The sequence below is a fragment of the Pseudopodoces humilis genome, chromosome 1, assembly GCF_049639895.1.
Source record: "Pseudopodoces humilis isolate 2021_Gansu_Grassland_sample_001 chromosome 1, ASM4963989v1, whole genome shotgun sequence".
Lineage (NCBI taxonomy): Eukaryota > Metazoa > Chordata > Aves > Passeriformes > Paridae > Pseudopodoces > Pseudopodoces humilis.
Genome location: NC_142200.1, coordinates 99594175 through 99619723, shown reverse-complemented (window position 1 = coordinate 99619723; position 25549 = coordinate 99594175). Strand labels below are relative to the sequence as shown.

Below are 25549 nucleotides of genomic sequence, written 5' to 3'. Positions count from 1 at the left end.
TTTCTTGTTCCATTTCACTGAGATTTTTACTGGAATCATGAACTAAATTTCCATCTGGTTTCTTACAGCACAGCTACAGCTCCATTTGTAAGTGACAAAGCATTTTTAATGATATTTTCTTAGTTTTATAACAGGTAATCTTAGTCTCCAGACATGAAAACAAACCAGTAAGCAGCAACCTGTGAGAGCTGAAATCAAGCAGGCAATGCTATTATATCAAGGTATGGCAAGAGCCCTTGTGCTTTAACAGAAGAAAAGTCAGCTTGGGTGCCAATAGGGAGCTTCTGGAGTTTGCAGACCAGCTAAGATTGGCTTAGCAACTAAATCAGTGATAGTATGCCCTAGGAAGGCTTTATTATACAGAGGGTAAGTTTTGCTCATGAAACTTCATGAGATAAGAGTCACTGAAGTCACAAGTCAGCAGTGAGAACAATGACACTCATTGATTGTAAGCCAGCCCGGGCGAGGGGCAAACACGTCTCCCCAGGGCAGTGCTCCTTCAGAGACTTGGATCAGTTTTATCTTGGTGTTGCTTCTCTGAATGGCTCCTCTTGGTTTACATTGGTTTTAAGTGAGAGTGTAAACAAGTTTGCAGTGTTTAGTTCATACCACTTTGTGTCATGTGCCCTTTGGAAGTGTTTTCTGAGGTCTTCCCCAGGACTGTTTGAGCATGAAGTCATTTTTAAATAGCAATTGTGATTTGCCCTGGCTGTAATCACATCCACCCTGCCTTTCAGTCACTGAGAACAGCTTTACAGAGCCTGTAAATAGTGTTCCTTAATTGCTTATGAGCAATAAAAGTAACTCCTACACTCACCAGATTTTCTTAAATAAATGACTGTTAAATATTAAGCTGTTTCTTATGGTTAAAACGAGGCAGCCTTGTTTTGTAGGGGGCAAGAGCTGGGGACCAAACCAGTTGCAATCTGAGTTTGATCAACTTGGGTCTTTATTCTTTCAGAGTATGTTGAAGGGAGGGTTATAGATCTTACACTTAATCTTCTATTGTTTAGGAAGAATTTTGCATACAGAGGGCTGTTGGATGTAGATGTTTAAACTGGTACCTTGATGATCAGGAGGCCTGTTGTCCTTCTTCCTGGGGACTTTGCTGTTAATCTGAAGCCATGTATCATGCAGCTTCAGTTCACCAGAAAAATGAGATCTTTTTCCTTTCCTTTCCCACCCTTGCAAAAGGAGGAGGAGGAGGAGGAGGAGGAGGAGGAGAGGAGTCAGGACAATAGAACAGTTTGCAGTGGTTTCCACTAGCTGCCTAGGGAGGGAGGATCTCTTCAGGCTCTCACTCCCTGCTGCCTGGGAGTGGAGGAGTGGGAAGCAGAGGGTGGTGCACTGACTGCATCCCCATGAAAGACCGCTCTGAGCTCCTGCTGCTCTCTCCTCCCAGGCCTTTTGCCTCCATGGTGTGTTGTCTCTGTGGTAACAGGCAGCAGATATTGCAGCTGGAGGTGTTGGCAGAAGCAGCAGCCTAGATCAAACTGGCCTTGCTCAGAGCAGGGCTAATGCTGTAGATGTTCCTTCATGCCAAGGCTAGGGAGGAGAAATGGGGAAGGACCTGCTGTGCCATAGGAGTGGTACAGGAGGTAGGTCCTGTGCTCTCCTAAGACAGCAAAGGGAGCAAGGGCTCACTTTTGGGTGCCACTGCAGCCAGGCAGCTGCTTCTCTTCTTCAGAAAAGGGAGTGGACTCCCACCAGCTGGTGGGGGCATCAGTCCAGTTTTGACCATGGGAATTTAAGTCAGGGCTGTATTTATTTGCTCCCTGCTTTGGTTCATCTTTTCCTTGCCTATGCTTTGCATTCTGCTGGAGGCATGATTCAGTCCTGGACTGGGAAGACTGGACTATGGGATGCTAGAAAATAAAATGGGAAGTGGTGAAAGATAGTAGATCAAAAAACAAGGGGACTTTCCGACAGGGTAAGGGAAACGACATCTGGATTTAAAAAAAATAATAATAAAATAGGAGAAATACACTTTTAAGATCATGGTAGAGAGAAGGTAAGACAGCCAAGACAAAGCTAAAAATAAGTGTTAATTAACTAGGAGAAAGAGATGAAGTGGGTGGAGGAAGACAGACATAAGCTTAAAATGAAAAAGAAAAATGAACGTGTGAGCATTTTTTTGGGGAAGGGCATCTGTGGTAAATCAAAAGCTAAATAGAAAAGACAATAGGGTAGCAGAAATAGGATAGAGAGAAATAAACAGAAAATCACCAAGTAGAGAAAAACATACAACAAAGATCCAAGTCTGAAAAAAAAAAAAAAGACATTTTAATGACAAACCAACATACCGTTGCTTTAATATACCGAACCCCAGTTTCTAGCCCTGCTTCTCAAACTCAGAGTTTCCTTCTGATTAATGAAGTAATTCAATACTGTGTGTGGAAAAGAGAGATGGCATTTTTACACCTATAGAAAGAGTGATGTCACATGTTTTGGTTAGGATGGTGAGAGTTAGAAAAACAGTCTGTATGAGTGTTTTTAAGTTGGAGGAGATGGTGAGATCACAGCTTGAGCTGAAATCCAGACATTCTGCTGAAACAACCTCATGCATAAGAAGTGGCCTGTAGAATTTTTTTCCTTAAGAAAGCCAAACAAACCTGAAACAAAAATAACTTCTCCCACAGTTTGGTGGCAATCTTCAGTCAGGCCCCAACTGATGACTCTCACAACAGGAAACCTCAGTTTGCAAGTATTTTGAGAGTCACCAGTGTTCTCATTATTTTAAGTCTACAAGTGATGAGTGGTGTAGTATGAAGTGGTAAACATGGAAGTAAAGTGGTATTTGCAAAACCAGCATAAATCAGCTAGCGTTGGCTTCTTGGTGGCAGAGTTCCTGGTAAGAGTTGCCTCGGGAAGGATGACAGCAGTTGTTACTGCTTCAGGAAAAACCATAAGGCTGCAGAAGTGGGAGAGGAGGAAAAACAACACAAGAAGTTGCTGGATTTGCCAGAATTTGGGACTAGATTTCTGTTTGTATATGCTGTTGCAAGAGTGATCATTTCTATTTCTTCTTCTGCATTTACCTCTTCTTCAGTTTTCTTCCCTTCCTCACTTAGTTTTCTCAAGTTACCCTTTTGTCCTGATCTTCTGATCTCCTTGCTAAGAATTTCTCTTTGCCAGGTTCCTGTTATTTACACCTCGTTTGCTCTTTCATTTTTTTTTGGTCTTACCAAATGCTCATTTCAATTTTTTTCTATTCTCTCTCATTTTTCTGCCCATTTCTTAAGCTGACCCCATTTAAAACTGCCCTGCACTTCTGAGGCAAGCATCTGCTTTGTCACACTCCCTGTCTTCACTACAACTCTCCCCTCAGTTCCCTTTGTTGTGAGGTTCTCGTGTGTGATTTTCTTTACGTCTTTCAGCCTGGTTGCCTATCTTTGGTTGATTTCAGCACTACCTTGTCTCTGATGCTTACTGCTTTATGTAATTGGAGCAGAATTTACTACCTTCTATATTCCTAGAGCTTTCTAGAGCTGCTCTTCAGCTGTGCTTATTTATGGAAATTGCAATTCTAGTTTTCTTCAGGTTGGTTGGAGATCTATCAAAGTTTCTCTTTTTTGCTACCTGTATATTTTAGTTTTAGTGAGAATCTCAAGCACTGAATTAGTGAAGTGACTCTGGTCACTGTAGGATAGAATGAAAGAGACAGCATTGATAGTACATTGAAATAAAAGGTAAAAAGTATGTAACTAGATTTTATTTCTGTCCATTCACCATCCCATAAATCCTTTATGCAGTTGGCAGAATGAGAATGCTTTTATTACATGTATCTTCAAAACCTGTTTGGGACAAGATAAGGTGATGAATGGATGCCTCAGGGCTCTGATGAAAACCTATATTTATTGTTTTAAAAGGTCTTCTCATTTAATGAAAAACAGGCAACACGCTAGACTGAGCATGCCCTCAAGATATGCCAACATACACAAAACAGAAAAATCTGTGAATCACATCACATAAGTGGTTGTGCATACTGGCACTGCAGTTCTTCACAGACACATGATGGTGATGTTTGCAAGTGTAGGCATTCAAACCTGGTTTAGAAATGAGTGTGAAACAGATTTTACTATTGCAAAGTTTGCAGCGAGCAAACTGTCTGTTGCTGTTTTGCGTTCACTTATTGATAGTGTGTATACCTGAAAAAAAATGTTTCTCATTTTATAAATGTTTACTTCAGTGCCTAAATGTTAATCTAAAGAAAAGTGAATTTCTTAAATGAAGTTCTGCCAAGGTTTGTTAGTCTTTGATTAGTCCTGTGTATACTGGTCAGCAGTGCCAAAGTATTGCTCTCATGACTGAAGAGGCTACACTCTGACAGGCGATATGGATGCCACAAAGTTTGGCACAAAGTTTGACAGAATGTGTTTCAAGGCGCAGAGAGAGATTATTTCATAATTGTCATTTACCTCACCTATACTCTGCCTGCTGCTATGTATTCATTGACATTTATTTTGATGTACTAATTGGTTGCTATTTTCCAGATAAAGCTGAGAGGGAAGTTGTTAATTCCTGTCCCAAAAGTGTCCTTTCTGTAAGAATTGGGAAAAGCTAATACGCCCAACATAAAAATAAGTGTTTCCTTGAAGCCCAGGTCCAGTTGTTTAGCAGCTTTTCTCTCTCATTCTGCAGCCCTTCTGGAGGCTGGTTTGAGCTAAGTCAGTAGAAAAGTTGTTAGTTCTGAAGATCTCAGCTAGGAATGTGACATATTGAACAGGTCATCTTGTAGATGCATCAGTATGGCAGGCGTTGTCTGCAGTTGCAGCGATGGTGACCAGCACTACAGAGAGCTCTGTGAAAGCTGAAATGACTGTACTGAACACTGCTCAGCAGGGCTGGTGCTGCTGAGTGCCTTCACTGTAGAACTTGTAGTGGGGAGGTGTTCTGTGTGCTTTATAAACAGATACTATATAGAACAAATGTGTTGCACTTCATCAGCTGTTACCACCAGATTCTTTCAATGTGTTGAACACACAATATAATTAACTAAAATGTGCATCTGTCTGAATGTGTTGTATTCTGTGATATAAAGCTGCAAGAGAGATTTCTGTGTTGTCACATTTCTAGGAATGATACAACTTCACAGTAAAAGGTCAGCACTTAGTCTGACACTCAGAACAAAACATGAAAACAGTTTCTTCAGATGGAAATTTGAGTATTTTTGGAGAGGTTATGTTGTAGTGTTTGGAATAGTTTCAGAGACAGGACTGCTTCCTCTTTCAGCTTGCTGAGAGTGATCAAAATCCAGGAAACAAAGGAAAACTCCATTCTCTCTATATTTTTGTATTTCAAATTTTTCCCACAGCTGCCATCTACAGCCTGGATGATACAAGAGTGGGGAAGAGCAGTCTTTGGTTTTCATTGTGAAAAGGGGAATAATGACATGTGTGGAACACTATGAGTTACTAGTGAGGATTTGATACTTGGCTGCTAGTGCTTGTTACCATGCCTTTGGGAGGCCAGTAAGGTGAAGACTTCCATGGAATTAATTGGAATTATTTCACATATCTAATCATATTTCACTGACTTGCATAGACAGAATCGCATTTATCATTTGCATTGTGTGTGCTGCATATCTGTGCTCGTAACACTGTAATACAGATTCTAGTGATTTCCACATGCTGAAGTTTGTAAAAGATTTGGGGCATTCACTCTCCACATTTGAGTGAACCTCTGCTGTCTGGAAAAGGTTACACCTGTGCATATGTGGCAGCTTGAGTGTGACTCGTCTGTATTTAAATGCATGGGTCCATAAGTTTCTGTTAGTCCATACTGGATTATTTCCAGGAAGTTCTGATGCACCACTGCTGCTGACCTGCTGACCAGCCCTGTCTGTGCTGCTGTTCTGCTGCCTGCTCACATAACAGGGGCTCCTTGCTTGCTTGGAGCTGCTGCAATGCATTAGGCACGGATAGAAGGTGCATGTAGTTACTCTTGTTGGGCAAGTAATTTCTGTAGTTGCTGTCAGTATATGTGATGTAAATATTAAAAATGTTAGATTCTAAGCCAATCTAACGACTAGGTTCTGAGCAACTTCATAAGAAGTTTGAGGCACCCTGCTGTATTTTCTTTTTACTTGAATGATTTCTGGGGATGGGGGTACTTTGGGGATTTTTTAATACTCTGAGGCAACTCTCTGGCCTGGATAAATCAAATGTACATTCTTTGGCTGTCACCTAGATGGTGCTTACTGTGTTAAACATAAGACTTGATGAAAAGTTTCTCTTCTAAAGGAGCAGGTTGCAGATTTTGTCTTCACCCAAGAAGGTAGGAAAGTTCTGTTATTGGAAGAATAACAGCACAGATGTTAAATGAAGAGGTATAATATTGAACAGAAAGATACGTGTTTTCTTTGTGTTTTTCACTGTTTAAGATGTTTTTTCAAATGGAGGTATTACTGGATGATGCTGTTTTACCTTGGCATATGTTAATAGCTGCCCTGAACCCACTTATGCTCCTATGCAAGAAGAGATTTAATGGTGCGTAATCAATTTTTGCCAGATGCTTAACAGTGCAAAGCCTTTAACAATTTGTACAAGAAAGGTATAAAACAAAGCATTTGGATTTTGGATACAACAACTCCATCTGACTTAATAAAAATTGATGCAAGAGCAGTTGGCACTTAATGTAGGCTGCTCTGAGCTAATATTGACCCAGTATATCAGGCTAGTATGTGTCAGGGAAAGACATGAGGTCACACAGAGTAAACACTGATCTTAAATGGAGTAAACACTGAGTAAACAGCATCATACTGAGTAGACACTGATCATTTGGACTGAAGATTTTTTATTTTTTTTGTTGTTGATATTAGCTTGCTAAAACTTGTGGGACTTAGTTCAGCAATGATTTTGACTGCCATGACTGAGAGGAAGATTTTTTGACCACATGGTCTCTTGCAGCTTGAAGATGATGAGTGTTTTGGGTGTGGTTGTGACAAACTGCAGCTGCTGGAGTGTACTTCCAGCTCTGTCACTGATAGCATAATCTCTCTGCCTTGGTGTGCACTGTTCCAAATCCTGGAACCCTGGGTTCTGAGGACTGGCTGGTTTTGATTAATGTCCTTCAAGGGTGTCACTGGAGCTGAGTGTCACTGTCTTACTGGGAAGTTCTAGAGGCCTTTCAGGATGAGGTGCTATTGTTTGATGGATCCTCAATGCTGAGACTTTGCTGTAGAAAGGATGGATCTTTTATCTTTCACCATTAAGTGAACCTTAATAATATGTGAACTTTGTGTATCCATAGCCAGGTGGTTAATTGTCGTGGAAAGCTGGTCCTGGCAGCTGATATGATGGACTGAAATCATATTCTCTAGTTTGCTGTTTTGTTTTTCTGTTCATGCTGGGAATTGAAAGGACATAGAGGAGAAGGAAGGGGAATTTATGGGATATTATCAGTTAAAACACTTCCTCAGTATGTCTTGTTTTGGTTGAAGTACTGCAGTATCATGAGTGGGAGTGTATGTAGCCTAGCCTAGTTGCTGTTTCTTGCTTATTGGCATGCTTCAGGAATGCTAGGAGTATTTTGACTTTTTTTCTTGCTTAATTTCATTCACAAGAATCTGATATTTCTGACATTACTCCTCATACTTCAAAGAAGAAACACTTCAAAGTCATGTCCTTCTGGATGCCGTGAAACCAAACTTGCTCTTCCTTTAGCCTCAAATTTTGTATTTTTGATTCCAAGAAATGTTCGTCTCTACTAATGAGGGATAACTGTCAGGGGCTTTAAAGAAGTCCTGTCTTGAACCCTGCCTACCCCCTCTCTTGCTAAGTTACAATTTCTTACTGAGAAGAGTTTATAAGCAATGATGTGAATGGATCCTGAGAGCTAATGAAGGCCAGCAGCATAAGACCTGCTGTTTTCTGTTACTGGCCAGCCATGCCTTTATTTCAGTGGGCTGCCGTAACCATCCTTCTGTGTCTGATTTGGGCAGCTCCTCGCAGCGAGACATTCCAGTTCATGTTGTCACTGGTCTGCTTGCACTCTGCCTCCTGCTAGAGACCTTGGGAGTAGATGGCCAGATACTTCTAGAAATGAATTCAAGAAAAGCACAAGCTGGTTTAGCCAGGTCCTTTCCAAATGGTGTGTAGACACAGCTTGGCTGCTGTTCTTGCCACTACATACTTGTAGGTGGTCATCTACACTGGAAGAAATGCTTATTATATGGGCAAGACCCCTGACTTCAAGGCTGTAAGTAAAATGTCAACAGTGTAACATCTATGATATACAGTTGCATGCAAACCTGCAAAGACAGTAGCCTGGTTTATATGTATTGATTCTGAGAGAGAAGAAACCTTGTTTGTTTGTGTTTCTGTCAAGAGCTGCATGGTACCCATGGAAAAAAAAAAAGGATACCGTTGTGATGCTTTTGTGTGCAGTGATGTCTGGGCAGTTTGACCATGGGAAGAGAAGGTATGGACAAAGGTTGGAACAATGCACTTCATGCTCGTAATTTGTGGGGATGGATGGATGGATGGACAGATGAAAAAGGCTGTTAATGAGAGAGCTTCTGGCTTGTCATTATTTAGTATGTGCCTTTTGCTGGGAAAGTTGGATGCTTCAGAGAAAGTCATTGTGATTGGCATAGTAGCAACTGTGGAAATACCAGAGTGAGAGGCTTTCAGGGTACGGTACTTTCCAGAGTACAGTATTGATGCCAAGCTGTGGTAACACAGATCTGTTAAAATGTTATGGGTAGATAAATGACTGCTGTCTGTAGCCCTAGAGTACAGCCTCTTCTTGCCATGCTTCTAGCAGAGCCCAGTTAGTATCAAATAACTAGTCTGTCTGAGTTGGGTGGATACAGCAGATCTTTTTGTTCAAAATTACTGGCTTGTAGTTGTTTTTGGCCATTTCCAAGCTCATTGCACTGAACAGTTGTCACCAAGATAAGGCTGGGTGCCAACACCGTGGCATATTTTTCTGTTGTGTCTGTAATTCTTAAAGTTCATTTATAGAGCATTTAAATATCTCTTTTTCAGACTTGTCTTCCTCAGTACCCTTCTTGTCTTCCACTGCAGACTTACACTGCTGCTGGAAGTCAGTGCCACATTCAGAGCTGAGTAGCCCATGGGATTAAGCTAGGATTTCCTCTTTGCTGTGCATCACCCCACCCCCAATGCTCTGTTTTCATACAGCAGAGAACCTTTTTTTGCCTATATTTGCATAAGCTGCTCCCAGATCCTGTTATCTCTCTACATCTCAGTTATGCTCTCATTTGCTATTGGATTTCTGCCAGCTGGGTTTATCGTTAATATTAGCAAGATGTAGCTGCTGAATCAGTTTTTCTATGCAGATTCCTTGCTTTTTTTCACTACCCTCGGGGTGCAAACTGGACAAATAGCATTACTAGCAATCTGGACTAGCAATCCACGTACACGTACGCTCAAATTCTTTTCTGTATTTGATACCAAACTGAGAAGATTGGGAGGGAAATTAAATACATTGGAGCCAGTTGCTAGAGTGGGTGGACAATGCTGTGTTACGTTGGAAGCGTGAAGCATGAAAACCTGCGATATTTCAGTTGTTAGCTTTGCTTAAAATTGCTATCAACTTTTCTTTCTATGTGACTATATTGCCTTCAGGATGGCAGAGGAAGGGGTGATAGGGCAGTGGGAAGGAATTATCTGTTCCTATGCTAGCGTTTTATATTTTACTCAGCAGTGACTTTTTGTTAAAGAAAAAAGGCAAGTATGAAAGGGGTGGCGTATAAAAGAAAAAAGTGGAATAAGGAGAAAGGTGGGAAAGTAAGCTTGGAGGGGAAGAGGTAATACAGGTATTCTTGTCAAGTTAAATTCACTTTTGTTTAAGTACTTTTATGCTAGACACAGAGCTCCTCAAATGCTAGTTGTGTAAAAATGAATGAATTTTTATGTAAGGCAGTACTTTTACCTGTTAGCTCTTACAAAGCCATTCAGCTTACGCATATGGTCAGAGAAATTATTTCCTATTTAGAATAGCCACGTTCAATCTGCATTAAAAGCAAGAAAAGTTTTGCTGCTAGTTTTCCTAAAAGCCTTGATATGTTTACTAACAGGAAGAAATGTAGCTCTGTTTTAAAGAAAAAATAGATGCAAGCCATATGTACTGTGCACGGAAGGAAGCATCTAAAATCTGGTTTGAGTAAAGAACTGTTCTCTGATCTCTTTGTAGAGCTGAAGGGAGAAGTATTTTTTTTGTTAACAATTCCCTTGCTCCAGTTTTGTTCTGTGGTTGATTTTCCCTCCAGTCTGGTTAGCTGTTAAGTGATGGTAACAGTGTTTTAAAACTCATTATCCCTCAATGGTAAATATAGCCTCTCCCAAACTGGAAATCAAACATTTCAATAATGCAAGTTAAAATTCAAAAGATAAAATCTAAATGTATACCAGCTAAGCACAAATACTTGAGAATTTTTCTTGAACTTGTAAGGCTACCCTTATTATTTACAAACACCCACACTTATAACAATTATTGAATGATTTTGTATTCCAGCGGGGGCTGCTTCAAAGTTGTCTTAAGCTCTGCAAGTAAAGCAATCTATAGTTTTTCTCTTTTATTTCTACTCTCATTTCTCCAACATGGAGATTGTCCTGGCTGTGTAAGAAGAAAGACTTCTTTGAGATGTGATTTAATTACTCCCCAGCTTTAATAACTCATCTGGGAACAGTGACAATTAACTGTCCTGTACAGTTCATCAATCTTCACCGGATCCTGGATTTTTTTTTTTTAAACAGGTCTTAGAAATATAGGGTATGTGTGCTTTTTTTTTTTCCTTTTGATCAGACCAGTGACAGCAGACAGCTCTCCCAACTCAAGTGATATTCCCAATTGTTACTTGAAGTAACAGTGATGCAGGTAGAATGGAATACTTGAATGTTCCAGATCCTTTTTTGTCCAGGCAAACTACCTCTGCAGTGGTGAAGAAATGTACATTCAAGTGAAAATTGGAAGGGAAGGGTGAATATTCTGAGTGTTGCACTCAAAAGATTACTTGGTAAAACATTAGTCATGCCACTTAGACATGGGGAAATTTCTTGTACTTCCTTTTTACTTCCAACATGACTAAGACCTCACCATGTTTTACACTGAATGAACCTTTTTTTTTTTTTTTTTTTTTTTTTGCAATGGTAAAACACCATATGTTATTTGGGCAGCTGATTTTTAAGTACAGGGTCTCTGGTAGTTCTCTGATAAACTCAAATTGTGTAGCCTGAAAAAAAGCCAAAACATTTTTGTGGTGCTTTTGAAGGACCCATTCTGAGATGCCTCATTCTGCTCATTTGTGGATTTATGTGTGATAACATACAGTTCCTGCTGTGGAGAGTTTATAATCAAAAGAGCCAAAACAGATACCGACAGAGAGTCAAAAGTCACAGAAGTACCAGCTGCACAACATTTGTGGAGATCCTGGTCCCTTGCATCTCCAGACTTCTTTGTAGGCACAGACTGGAATACCAGTTGTTCACTAGGACAGGCATTTTTTGGAAATTCAGTTGCTAAACACGTACATGTCAGTAAATCATGACTGCAATTGCTTAGTGGTGATAAAGTCTGTATATTTTGAAGCTGAACATTTCTGAGTGATTCACTGGTTTAAATGGTCTTACCAACATTCAGTACCTTTGCAGCTCAGGCAGTCAGATGTCTGTAGTGAGGTATCTCTGAAGTGTGACATCTGACCCAGGGAACTGATTCTGGAACGGGTCCATCTAGCTATCTCATAAAGCACCTTTTGTAGTCTTACAGATCATAAGGCTCAAAATGCTTGGTGTTCTCCTCTAGGCTGTAGAAGAATAAGGCTGTATTGATTTGGCGGTGTTACCTTACCTTTATTACAAAATGGTAGACTGGTGTATTTGGTTAAAACAACCAATCAAGATGAGTCATAATATTTGGTTGCTGTTTCAGTGCTGATTTTTCATTTTTGGTGCTCTTTGGCTTGGCTTCCTTATCTAAGCAGTGAGAGAAGGTGATCAGGTCTATCCTAAGAAACTGCATGTATCACTGGGACTTAAGGTTTTCCAATAAAGATTAGATGTGTCATCTGAAAGTGAGAATTATTCACTGCTCTTCAAGTTCCTCTGCAGTATTTGGTTGTTGTAATGAAACAGAGAATGAAATTTGTTAGCTTCAGTTTGACTACTTATGTTATTTAAAGATTAAATCAGACCAAACAGTTGCAGAAGTAAATTGAAGATTGAATGCAGATATTATTATTATTAAAAATAGTACCTTCTATAGAAAACCATGAAAGAACAGTTTGCATTCCCCATATTTCTGAAAGTTGGACAGTAGATCCATCTTATCTACCCTTAGCTTTCTGAAAGGTAAATGTCTAACTGGCTGATCTGTAGTCGGTGATGTACATTCAACGAATGAGTCCTTCATTTTGAGATAGCCTGAATCACACTCTGGAGTCATCATTTTCTCAGGCAACAGTAGAAGGAGCCTAGACAACAAGAGTACATTAGAGTTAGGTGAGATGGATCCTAGTTTATGACTCTTATGCTGTGAAATGGCATTTCTCATCTTCCATACATTTAACTGCAGCTGTGAGAGTTGGAGAGATAATTGTTCTTCAGGTATTGTCTTTCTTCTTCCTGAAAAGCATGCAAGTGGACCTTAGGACTGTATTTTTCTTCTATCATTATAATGAGCCAGCTGCATGAAAGAAAAGGCAATGCAAACAACGTAAAGGGAACAGCAAGAGGAAACTGAAGATCTTACAGCATCTGCTGTTCTGAGTATCATGTGAAGGACACCACCACCAGTTTTCCTGTTCTAGTCCAGGGTTTGTTGCTGAGAACAATGGGAGAAGGTTTCTGTTTAGTTTAGTGTGGTTTGGACAGTGGGAGCCTTGTCAGAAGGGAGAAAAGGGGTAAGAGAGAAAAGATCCCATAAAAAGAAGCTCAGAAGAAAGGAGCCCAAGCTGAGTGTGCTGAGACTGGACAGAGAACCTAGAGGGAGAGACAAGGAGTTATCAGGAATGGGGCACAGTGAGTGGCATGCATGACTGAAGATTAAGAAAAAGACATACTGAGAGAGAAGATGGGAATGACTGAGCAAGGAGGTTTTTCCCACAAGGAATAGGACAGAGAGCTTAGACTTCATGGCTAACAGATACTGGTTAAAGAAAATGGGTCTGAGATGAGAGGTTTGTGGACTTCAGTGTTGAAATAGCAAATAGGTCTGGGAGGAGGAGATAGTAGTGGGGAAGATGAAGCATTTTCAAAATTACGAAGGGAAAGATGGAACAGAAAACATACATTTTAGTGGAAGAAGCAGCGAGTTTGTTCTCACTAAAGCAAATTTCCTCTTTAAAGCTTGGGGTGGGATTCAACATGCAAAATTTCCTCTTATCAGCAATTGTCTGTGAACCCTTGATATGCTGTCTGTCATCTTCTGCCCTGAATGTCTTGGGAAATGATAATTTACTGAGTTTACAAGGTGTTCTGTTTGCTTTCAGAGACTCAATGGGTTGAATTAAATTGCCCATTTCTTATAGCTGCCATATGTGTCTTCCCATTTTGCTTTCTCCTTTGTTTTTTTTCTTTTGTTTTGTACTGTGTGGCTACATGCATGAAATTAAATAAAGGAATATTATTTATATCACAAAATCAGGAATGCCAACATAGAATTCTTTGTGCCTGTCCCTTATAGTGCAGTCTTTAATGATATGATCACATGCATTCATCCCTTCCTTGTGTGATGACCTGAAGAAACAGACATGCAGCTATATTTTCTCTCAATCTCCCTCCCATTTTTTCCTTTTATAATAGTCTGTCACCCTCTTGGCCAAGTTTTGCTTCATTGACAGTGAGGTGGAGGTCTTGGTGATAAAAATTTCTGAATTTCATTAAAATACATAATGAAGGAGGCAAAATATCTCTTAGCTACCATAGAAGGAGATTTTACATACTGAACTCATATTTAGATAATAAAATCCCTGCTAGGACAGCGACATTTTTTATAAATGGCCCCAGAAGTGACGAATTCTTCAGTCACAATTCCCACCTTTTTATTTAACTACAGAAGAACTACAGAAAATATGTTGGAATTTTTGCAGTATCAATTATTACATTGAATCTAGAGCTCTTACTACTTGGAGCAACTCAACATCACCAACGTAGAAGGTTTTTGTTTTTGTTTCTTGGTATGTGACTTGCATCTGGTTTTCAGAAAGGCAAGCATGTGTGCATGCTAACAAATACAGTTACAGGTATTTCTTGAGAACACCTGTGTAAAGCAGATTTGATGCTAAATACTCTGAAAATGTGTTCTCTGAAAGTGTGTTCTCAGGCTCTCTAGATTATTCATGTACAGCTGGGGACACTAAGTGTGTAGCCTCTCTTGGTAGTGGACAAGACCATCTCTTCACCTTGCGAAAACTGTTGTGATAAACATTTTCATACTACTAATGCAGCACTTGGATATTGTAAGGAGTGTCAGAGAAAGTCCAGGAGGAAATTACTAATAGATGTGTAGGGCTGGGCTTCAGTGAAGCCTGTATATGGAGCAGAGGGGCATATGTTGAACTCCAAGATGGGAACCGGGTAGTGATAAACTGTTCATGAAACATACAGTGTCCATGCCATAGGTGGTGCTGGATAAAGCTGCAATCTTGCAGAAAAAAATGGCATGTTACTTTGTCGGAGTCTTAAAGCAGGTGGTAGACATGTGATGCTGCACAGGCAACCATAACTTTGTCATGCCTTTCTCTTGTGGGCTTGATGCTGTTTTCAAACTATCCTTTTCCTTGTTGTGTTATTCATGTTCCAACAGTTCTGTGTATGCATAGATGCATAATGCTCCATAAACAGTGCATAATAATTTTGTTTTACACTTGTGGTAAAAATGCATACCCACTCTCAAGTTCTTACAGGTAAAACATTACAATTTGAGATGAGGGAGGATAAATTAATTACCTACGACTACAGAGCAGATAGTTACAGTGGTATAAGGGACTTCTGTGCTCCACAGATGAATAGCTGCAGGACAGAGTCCTAAGTGATTAAGCAGTGGTGGTTGATTTTTCTCTATCCCTCTGTTCAGTGATATTGTTGACACTGTGTTCTGTTGCCTAATGATTTAGAAACCTGCTTGCATGCCATTAAAATTTTAATTACTGACTTCTCAGTAACAAGATAACTTGATGGACCATGGGTATTTTATTGGTTTAAGGTGCAATTTGTTCCCGTCTTCCTTTGGGCCCACTCCTCCTTTTTTTCCTGCTTCTGCTGAAGTGAAGAGAGGTCTTGGTGAGAAGCTGAGAGGAAGGCCCTTATGACAGTGAACCCAGCTTCTGATACAAAAGTCTGGTATTTCTGCAGCCATGCTGACTTATATAGCAGACTTTATAGTCAGTCTCCATCTTCACGCTGGCATATAGTTCATGAGTGGTTGATAAACCTGCTGGGTATATGGAAGTATTCCTGTGCATTCTGTTCCTCAGTGGTTGAGGGGGATTGTGGAAGACAACTGTCTATTGAGTATTCTCTTAGTCCTCAAGAGACTGCTCAATAACTTGAAAGCACTGTGGTTGTTTGAATCATCCTATACTGCTGAAGCCCACAGAACCTCATGTAATTCTGTGGCACTCTGGTGCTGATTTTTTGTAAGATTTGTCCTGGAAACTTGCTCCAGATCACATCACTAATCAGCAGCTCTGCTCAAAATGCAAAGCTGCTTGGAGTAAAAATGGACCTTCCTGGGATATGCCTCCAGGGCGCGGCTTTCTGTCTTAATTCTCTGGTGTCTGGTAAGATGCTGGCTCTGATCAAAGTTGTTTTTTTTTTTTCTGGTGAGATGTTTATTGCACCTTGCTCCTTAATACTTTCTGTATGTTATAGAGACATTACTCCACAACATCAATGCTAGAGGGTTGGTAATACAGCATCTCTTCCACCTAGCTGCTGCCTTTTTCTTGGTAGAAATCTAGTATAGAAACTCTTGCCTCAGATGAAAATGGCTTAAACCAATCAATAAGTTTCAAATATATGTAGTATAGCTACCAAACTCCTTTCTGCCTTCCATCGATACTATTCAGTCTGGTTTCCCTCAGAAATGAGGAAAAGAATGTTGTATTATGGGAGGAGAGCCATCACAGAGAGTTGCATCACAGCACGCATCCTGGCATCCTGAGTTTTGTCCTGTCAACATAAAATGTTAATAGGGTACCAAAAATGCTAAAAATCCAAACTTTTTTTTTTTCTGTCTTCTTTTCATTTATCCTGAAGTTTATATTTGTAACTGGAGATGCATATGCTATAGTTTAAGCCATGATGTTTTGCCCCGGGTAAAGTTTTATGGCATGTTTTGAGTTAACATGTTCTGAGCATCTTGTGTAGACTTAGGTATGAACTAAACTGGTGAGTTAAAGCACAAGGGAAAGTTAAAATTCAAAGTGTTGTCCAGCTATCTACCTGCATTTTTTGTGCTGCCTTTTCTGTAGGACACCTGCTTAGTTGAGTGTGTTCACTGGTCTTTTGTAAGGTCCTGTGTGTGAGTTCTGGCACAGACTCATTTGAATGCAAGTTATGAAGATGGCGTTGGAATGGTCTTCAACAAGGGGGAGTGTGTGTGTGACTGCTGATGGAAACCCAGATTTTTGTGGGAAATAGTGAAGGTTAGGAGATCATAAACATCTTTTTTTACTTAACTTCTTTGATGAGACAATTTGAAGTTCTGTTGGGATACGCAGACTCATAAGAGTGATATATATGATAATAGATGGAATGGGTGGGAGGATGGGGGAATACAGGTGAGATACTACACAAATGTTAATCTATTATTGACATCTATTTACATAAATCTTTATGCAGTTGTATATTCTTTTTTTCCAGCGGAATTGTGATAAAAATTGTAATTTTTATGTAAACCAAAGGGCAGGGATCTTATACGGGCCATGACTTTATCCAATGCACAGAAATTCAATCTCTGGATGGAGATGTCAAAATTTTTTAAATGTATTGAAGGAAAAGAAAGAAAGAGAAAACTTCATGTGTTAAGAAATGTGGACAGATAAATGGTGAAAATGCCAAGAAGTGAATTTGGATTCCTGCTGCTTTCTTGATTGGCAGGTAGTTGCCAAAAACATACAGGGATACTGTGCTTTGAAAAGTCAGTGAGCAAATGCAGGCCACGGCACAGAGCTCAGTTCAGCTGTTTCTGAAATTATGTAGACACCCCTGATTTGTGCCAGTTAGATTGCTGGTTCAAGGCTTTGGTTAATATCAAAAGTAGTGTATATACTTTGATGTTAACACTCTTTAATGTCCAAGTTTACATCTTTGTTTCCATGATTTTTGAAGATAAGACCTGAAAGAGAGGGAAGTATGTCGTTCAGTGTAGCTGACAGTGGTAACCTTACTGCTCTGGAAAAGATTTTTTTTTCTAGTCTTTAGAAAGGAGTTGCAACAAGCAAGTCCAATATGCATTCTGCCGTGAGAAGGCTGTGGACTGTCAGTCTTTTTGCCATGAAAAAACTACGATTTCTAATGGGAATTTCCTCTTTAAAGCTAGCTGGTTTTGATGTTACAACTCTGGTGCATGTGAAATGGCTAATTGAATTTTATAGGACAAATGTGTTAAGTCTCATACCCTCTGCAAGGAGGATGTGTTAGTACAACAAATGATTGTGGCACAGTTCACAACAGTCATGAATAACTGTAGAAGTACATGGAGGTATCTAGACTACAAGCTGTCTTCAAGTTTTCATGTTTAGAAGACTTGTGGTAAAACTGGTAAGAACAATGAGATTAGCATAAAAGTATTATTCTTAATTTGATTAATTTGACAGTATGATGTGGGAGGTGTCTGTATTTCCTTTAGAAACCATAGCCAAAAGACTATGGTTTATAAAGGAAAAAATGAATTGTTGTTCGTGCCAGCAAGATGGAACTTCTGTCCTGTACTGGGGAAGAATGAACATAGCTGCTATTTGGATAAAAAAATTCTTTGACTGTTCAGCAACCTGGTGAGATACTGGTACATTTATTCAATAATTCAGGAGGTTTATTAAAAGCCATGATTCAGCACTTAAGGTAGTTGGTATGAGATGGGGAAGCAGAGCATTTTGATTGAGATTTCTCTGCTGCTGGAAAAATAACAAGGGGTCTGGATGGGGTAGGCCTACTGAATTCACAGCAATGACACCTTGAATGTTGATTTATTAGTTTTCTTCTGGTTTCTGGTTTTGTGTGTTTTTATGTATTTTCTTTTTTTCTTTTTTTCTTTTTCCTTCTGAGGGACATGGTTAATAGTTATTAGTCAACAGTTTTGTATTTGTGGACAAGTTGTGCAAGTTGTGGACAAGCATTTGACGTCATAGAAATGGGAGGCACACTTTTTTTCTGGAACTGGAACATTTAATATGCATGGTGATTCGTAGGGCAGCTTTGGGTTAACTCTTCAACACATTTTGCCTTCAAATCTAAGTGGATGTTTCTGTATATGAATCAAGTGGACCTTGAATCCTTCAATCACATTGTGCTTATTTGCTGTATAAAAATATTTTTTCTCTTATGAAATCAGTTACCAGTATTTTATGCATTTGATGAGTGAAGAAGACAACGTTGTGCTGGTTACAGTTTTCCTCTGCAGCACACAGGAGTAACAGAGCTGATTATACTGCTGGGTATTGCTTGCTGATTGTTTTTTTTTCTATTTTTCTTTGTATATAGCCAAATGAACTTCGCAGATGATTCCCTTTCCCTTCCCCAGCCTTCCTTCCATACAAATCATGCTTCTTTTATGCTTTTGAGGGATGAAACTTAGTTTATTTTTCTTTGAAATGGATGTTGCCCGAGAATGTAGGTAGCCAAGAATACAAATGAAAAAAATAATAAGGAAACATTGAAATCTCCTTTTGCCAGATTGTGCACAGATGAAGCCAGCAGAACCTGATTAGCAATTTAAAAATGCCCTTTTTGAGCTCACATGGCTACTGTAGTAGGGGGAGAGTGCTGTTTTAAATTGTTCTGCCATGTTCTTTGTGAACATCGGAGTGTTTTTCTAAGCTGGCTGTCTTTATGATCTCAGGTGCTCATTGCATTTGGATAAATGGAAATACAAAATATTGCTTAAGGCAGTTTTAAGCACCTAAGTACATGTATGCAGTTTCACAGTAAAAGCTTGATGCCAATATTCCACTTGTCTTTTAGAACCTGTTATCCATCATTAAAAGACAAATGCATAAGTAATCAGAAAAGCAAAGTCTCAAAACCAGTTTTGCTCATCCCTGAAGCTCAACAGAAAACATTAAACATCAACTTGTTTTCATCCATGAAGTGGTCTTGTTGGCATTCAGTTCCACTTCCTGTGGGGTTGTGTTGAGAAGCTGGAAAAAGCTGGTGTGTCTCAGGCTTTCTTGTCTCTTCTTGAATGTAGCAGGCAGGGCTGGCAGGCCCTACTAGAGGCTGGAAAGCCTGGCAAGAACTGTGCAGTAGAAGTGATGAAGGGAGGAAAGAGGCACTGACAAGGAAGCTAGTGGGTAGTAGTCAGTTGTCTTAATTCTTCAGCTCCATTCGTCCAAAGATCCAAAGCTTTTGAGAAGATTCTGTCCCTTAGGTGACAGGAGGGGAAGTCATGGTATGAAGAATTTGCTTTGTCCTTTCCTTCCAGGCTCTCCAATCTCCATCCCTCCTTGCCCACTCACATGCATCCATCCTGGGAACCAGGCTGCTTGCTGTGGCTGTTGTAGCAATATTTTTGATGACTAGAATGTGAAGGCAGGAACTATGAGAGTATGGCAGCATGCACCTCTGCCACAGCTTGTACATCCTCTTTAGGGGAGAAAACTGAGGAGAAAATGAGCAGAGTGGAGAAAAAACAGGTTTGTCTTTGGGAAGGTCAAGATCTTACTAAGGCTTAAGGAGAGTTTTTTCTGTTGTAAGCAGTGTCTCCAGGCATTGGAGAAAGCTCCTGAGCTTTAACTTTAGAGGTAAACAGATGGTGCCTTCAGAATATATTCCTGTTAGAGAAGCAGTGTTGATAAAAGGAATATTTTGCAATATTTCTGTGGATTAGTATCTCTGCTGCTCTAAACTAGTGCACTGATGTCCAGAAGATCATTCAGAGCATCAAATCATTTAGGGTATAGGGCTTGAGAGTTTTACTTTGTTTGAAAACATCTTTTGCTGTAAATCTTATGACTGTTTTGCAGCACTCTTTTGAATTATTTAGACTACTTGTGAGGACTGTGAAAAGGCTCATTTCTACATTCACATGTCCAGCCTGCCTGTGTGGACACTTATTTGCGGACATCATGTATCACGCATCCGCAGTTGGTTGGATTTTATGGAATGTCAGGTGGAGTTGAATTTGTGGGTGCCTGTGACCACACTTTTGTGTGCAGAAGTACATACACATCTGCACAGAGAAATGTAGGTGGCATCCTGATTTTGCCCTTAGAAAACTTCGGTGAAGTCATTGTCGGGAGATTGCAGCCACTGTAAATGAGGGCAGAGTAACCCATAACATATTTTTAAACAACTGGTATTTATCAGAGACCAGAAGTACAGGGATGTAATGGAAACAAAAGTCTTACTGCAACTGTGCAAAAGGATGCAGCAATAAGTAAATTTTGCAACTAAATAGGTGATATCTGCCATCTGAACTGAAGGGTTGCCTGGGTTGTTGCAAACCGCTTAGTGATTTGCTAATGATTCCATTTAGCAGTTTGAACCAACCCAAGGAAAAAAGGAAGAAATATAATTCTGTTCATATGAAACACTATAAATAACTGGTTTTTTTATTCTTTCGAGGTTAATGTGCTGTAGATGCTGCAAAAGGAGATGTTGCACCAAAGGGTTTATAACTCCTCTTTCACTCTTTTGTGGCTTTTAAGGATGGCTAATCAAATTTATATCAGGCTTCGAATGGCTTTAAGGCCTGGTCTTGCTTCTGGCTTGGTAGAAAGTGACAGCACAGAATATGTCCCCCAGTGTCTGAGTGAAATAAGGCAGTTACCCACAGATGGGCATAAACGTGCTATTAGATGGTTGAGAAGTATATGCCCCCCAAAACCCTCCTGGGAATTCATTGTAGCGCCTTTGATGTAACTAATTAGCCTGCTCAAAGTAAGCAATGACTAACAGTCTAATAACTGGCTAATGGAAGGAACTTCATAATGTTTTTAAATCAGGATCCTATTGAGAGTTTTACAATAGGCTGAGGAGCTTTTTCCTTCTGAGAAATAGTTGCCAAAGGTCAGATCCCAATATCTGTTGTTGTCTTTTAGTTATATTTGACTCTCTCGGCTCTTTGAACAGTCTAGATGTTGGAGAAGGGCAGTGATCCTGAAGATATTCTGAACGTGCAAAGCTTGAGTTTTAGCCCTGATCAGCAGTCCTTGAGCAAATGTTCTAGTTTGCTGAGGTTGTTGCACAGTAATTTGCAGTCTTTGCTGAATTTTGAAAGGTAGAACAGTTTTTTGAAAGGGGAAATGAAAAAGTAAGTTTGTTCTTGAAAGAAATTTTTTTTCTCATTTGAGTTTCCCAGTCCTCAAGTAGCAAAATCAAAACATAAAATTTATTATGCCAAGAAAAGGAAATGCTTTTGACTTCCTTCTAGTTCTGCAAATTTAAAAGGAGAAATGGCAGGCTACATGTTAATTTTGCCTATCAATTCTACCTCCAAATGTCTTCTGCTTCTGCATTATGGCTTTCTTTTTTTTCTTGTCCACTGGAACTGCAAAGCACTGGTACTACCCAGAGCCCCTTTCTCATCAGGCTAATGATAGAAAATTCCATGTGCTAACCAACATCTTCAGTGCATTTTCCAGACAGACTATTTGTGCCTAATGGTTGGAGCATTTCTGATGCTGGGCATGAATCCATCTTGCTCTACTTGTACAAGTGGATTCACTGAATCCCCAGAATTTCAGTATGAGTAAAGCAAGCAAAATTTGGGCCTTGTAGGCGTCACAAAGGTAAATTTAAAATTTTGCCACCTGCTTAGTACCTAGGCGCAGGGTTTAGTGTTTCTCCTGCTGCAGTCAATGTCGTCACTAACACCTAAACCAGAGTGCTGGGGGCTGCACTCGCCAGCGGTGTTAAGTATCACCGCAGTAATCCACTGTCTGCCATAGGAGAAACATGTAGCCCTGAACTTGGGAAGGGAGAAAATGGCTTTCAGCTGTTTTGATTTAAATTGTTTGTTTTTGTTATTTTAAAGCTCGTGTGGAAGCGGGCTGCGAGAGGGCTTGTTGAGAAGTTAGGCTCCCGCTTCTTCGGAGGCTGACCCTGCAAGTTGCTGAGAATTTCTCCCTCCATTAGGTTCCCAGAGAGTCTCAGCCCTGCAGGCTGGGGCTGTGGCTGGGCATTGCACGGGTACAAGCTCTACATCTTGGCTAGGTGGTGGTTCAGCTGGGCAGCTCGAGGCAAGCTTGGCCAACAGGATACTGCGGAAATCTGGTTCACAGCAAGCAACTTCGGCAGCTTGTTCTGAAGTTATTGAAGAGAGCGGGATGGCTCAAGTGTCAGGTCAGTAACTTCAGGCATATGCCCAAATGTTACTCCTTTTTCTTCCACATGTCCTGCATGATCAGTGAGATGCAGGATCATGTGTAAGGCAGCCCAGCCCTGCCTCCTGCCCTCTTTGTCCACCATCTGAGGCTGAGTCCTGGGACTGACAAGGAGGTTTCCACAGCACTCTTGGTGTGTAGGTAGCTGTATCTGCAGCTATCTCTTGTGTTTCCTAAGTAGGATTTTTTCAGCTTATATGAGATTTTTAGCATTTTCCTATAGGTCTGATGCAGGGATTTGTAGATGCAGACTCTCAGTTAAATATCGTAGGTGTTTGCTTGTATGAAATTTTAAAGGTGTTACTTTATATAATTTCCTGTATGTCTGTTCAGCTACTGCCAGTTGGTTTTAGTTGGGAGTGGCTGGAGAGGTAACAAGCACTGTAAAGTCATCTGGACTGAGATAAATTGAGATAAAGACATTGCTACCAACAAGGCTCTCTCTGATTTAGGGGTCTGAAAAAGTTTACCTTTTTTAAGCTGCTTTGTGCCATTCTGGGGCTCCCCATTCATCTTGAGGAAGAGTTACTCACACATTTGGAAAAGGCTGTGAGTAATGTCCTCCTGATAACAGTGCTTTGCTGGTTTAGTGTTGGAGTGGTGTGAACTCTCTACAGGCCCAGTTTTGTCTTGTCCAGGTCAGTGGGAACTCTGCCACTGACCCAAAGGAAGGCATGATCAGGCTCTGTTTCCAAAGTCATAGGCCCTGTATTGATGCACTGTGTTCTGTCCTGCTCTGTACTGTCAAAAAAGGAGATGAACTGAGCTGTGCAGCAGATGCAGCAAAAATGAATGTATGCGTCACTGGAGGAAAATAATGGAGTGTGCGTGGAGTATTAGGTAGGTATTATAGGGCTTGGGTCCCCTCTCTCCTTCATTGATAAATCCTTTTTCTTCCAGTGAAAGCTAAAGTTGACAGCAAAAGAGTACAACGTGTTTTTTAAAACAAACAAAACCACAAAAGAGCTGTGTATTCATATTCCAAAGATTATAAATCAATTATTGTAAAATACTCTACATAGGATAAGGAAAAAAATAACTAAGCTAAAAATTCATTGCAAGTGGGGATAGAAATCTATACCTTTTCAGTGGTAAGCTCAGATTATGTATGTTATTTATGAGCACAAAGGTCTTGTATAAGGTATGCTTAAGCATTGCAAATAAAATGCATACACTGTTGTTATTTAGCAGATTTTGTAGCCTCTGGTGTGATTGGAGTCTATTTTTAAAACCAATTAATGGGCATCATCCTTCATATCTGTGTTAGCGTTTCCAGAGTGCTTATTGCTCCAAATGCAGGCAAATGACAAACTGGGGACCAAGAGTGTCCAATTTAAACTATTGTACTCACCCAAAACAAAATCTCGCTTACAACATACGCTGTTTTTGAAGGCTGGCACAATCCTGCAGATCTGTTTCCTCCAACATTGCTCTTAAGGTGGTCAGAGAGTAGTGAAAAGTGTGTCTGTGAGAAGGTGAAGGTACAGGTGTCCTAATGAGCCTGGCAATTGCTCTATTGCATCATTTCTAGGAAGAAAATATCAGGTGACAAAAACTTAAGACTTTCTTAAATGGGAAGGAAATTGCTTTCTTACTTAGGAATCTTTTCTGTTTGGAATCTAAGTAGTCAATCTTTTTTACATTCCACCTTCCCCCTTCCTTCTGGCCCACAGTATCTAAAATGCTACTTTTCTGGGAAAGACTGATATTCTGACTTCAGTTTTGTAATTTAATGATGGAGAGTTTCCTTAGTAAACCAAATTTAGAGTACTAGAATGCTTATCTTATATCCAGACCTTGAACATAAAAGGCATTTTATACCAGCAATTGTTCATTTAATGAGCAATTGCAGAGTGCAGGACGGTTAAGGGATTGAGCTATATGCACCATTATTGCAAGAAGTATTCTGAAATACCAGAAATAGGACGTAAGCTCTGATCAGGGGGACTGTGAGCACAATTACCTTCTTTTCAAATCCTTCTGTGACACTGCGGGAGGAAAAAGGACTTTGAAACTTGAAAGGAAAGAGCTTGCTTTCAACCTCAAAAGCTAGGAGGAAAGGGCTCTGAAATTTGCTCAGTATTCCCAATTCACCATTAGCCTGTTTCTTCCTTTAGCCTCAAGGCATTCTCCGCTTTTTGAAAAGATGTTAAGAAATTCAGTCACAATAGAGAGCCTAGTTTTGAACATGTTTCACTCGGTCCATTGAGGTCTGGTCTTCAGCCTTTGTGTGGGGTGAATTGAGCTGAGCAGCAATCTGGTTGGGGAGAGGTGAATGAGCAGTCTCTGTGCAGTCACAAATTCTGGCAAAGAAAAGATTACCCTTTCCTTTATTTTACAATATGCATTCCTGTACAATCCTGCTAGTGGCAATATGCAGAGCTGAGCTTGTGCTTAGGTCAATATGGAGCACTTGGTTTATAGCAACTCTTGTTAAGTTTGTCTTGTAATTGAAGCTGCTGTTGACCTTGCTTGGAGACCATTTGTAAAACCGTTTATTTAGCATAAACTGAAATAATAAACCCTCCTTCTCTTAGGCTGATTGTGATAGGGTGACATTAGTTTGATTTAATGATTAGCCGCCTGACCCCTCAGCTAGAGAGAGCCGCTTGAATAGGGAGAGTTCACTAGGAAGCACACAGGAAGAATACTAATGAGCTTGTTAAATTTAGCATGGCACCAACCACTTTTAATTCCTCTAATGGGAGAAGCACTGCCTCTGAGAGAGAGGGAGGGAGATGGGGGTGGAGGGGGGAGAGAGAAAGGAGAGAGAGGAAAAGAGGGAGGAATGCCCATGTCCTGGTAGCCAGAGAATTTTGGTCAAGAGAAGAGAAGAGCTTAGAGGGAACATCAGCCAGGGTCGCTTGGACTGAGTTGTAAGTACCTTGTTTTTTCTCTTACTCAGCTGAAGTGCTGTCAGATCTCTCATGAGATAGTAATGCTCTCTGGAAGTTGCAGGCAGAAATATGGTGATGAAACTTAATATATTAAGAGATGTAACTGGGCTGGTGTTCTCTTGATTAAGCAGGGGTGTCT

General features: G+C 40.2%; 1 protein-coding gene across 4 annotated transcripts in view; it reads left to right on the top strand.

The window, feature by feature from the left end:
• Positions 1-25549, top strand: part of GLI3 (GLI family zinc finger 3) — a 206183-nt gene that overhangs the window by 37005 nt on the left and 143629 nt on the right. Inside the window, exon 1 of one of the 4 annotated variants that reach the window (XM_088056135.1) lies at positions 22381-22472. The exons of 2 other annotated variants lie outside the window; for them this stretch is intronic. In XM_088056135.1, coding sequence (XP_087912261.1) covers positions 22457-22472 — 16 coding nt within the window. In that variant the 5' untranslated portion in view covers positions 22381-22456. Of the gene's footprint in view, positions 1-22380; positions 22473-25319; positions 25390-25549 lie in introns of those variants that run through there. One more of the 4 variants, XM_088056140.1, reaches the window with a different exon arrangement.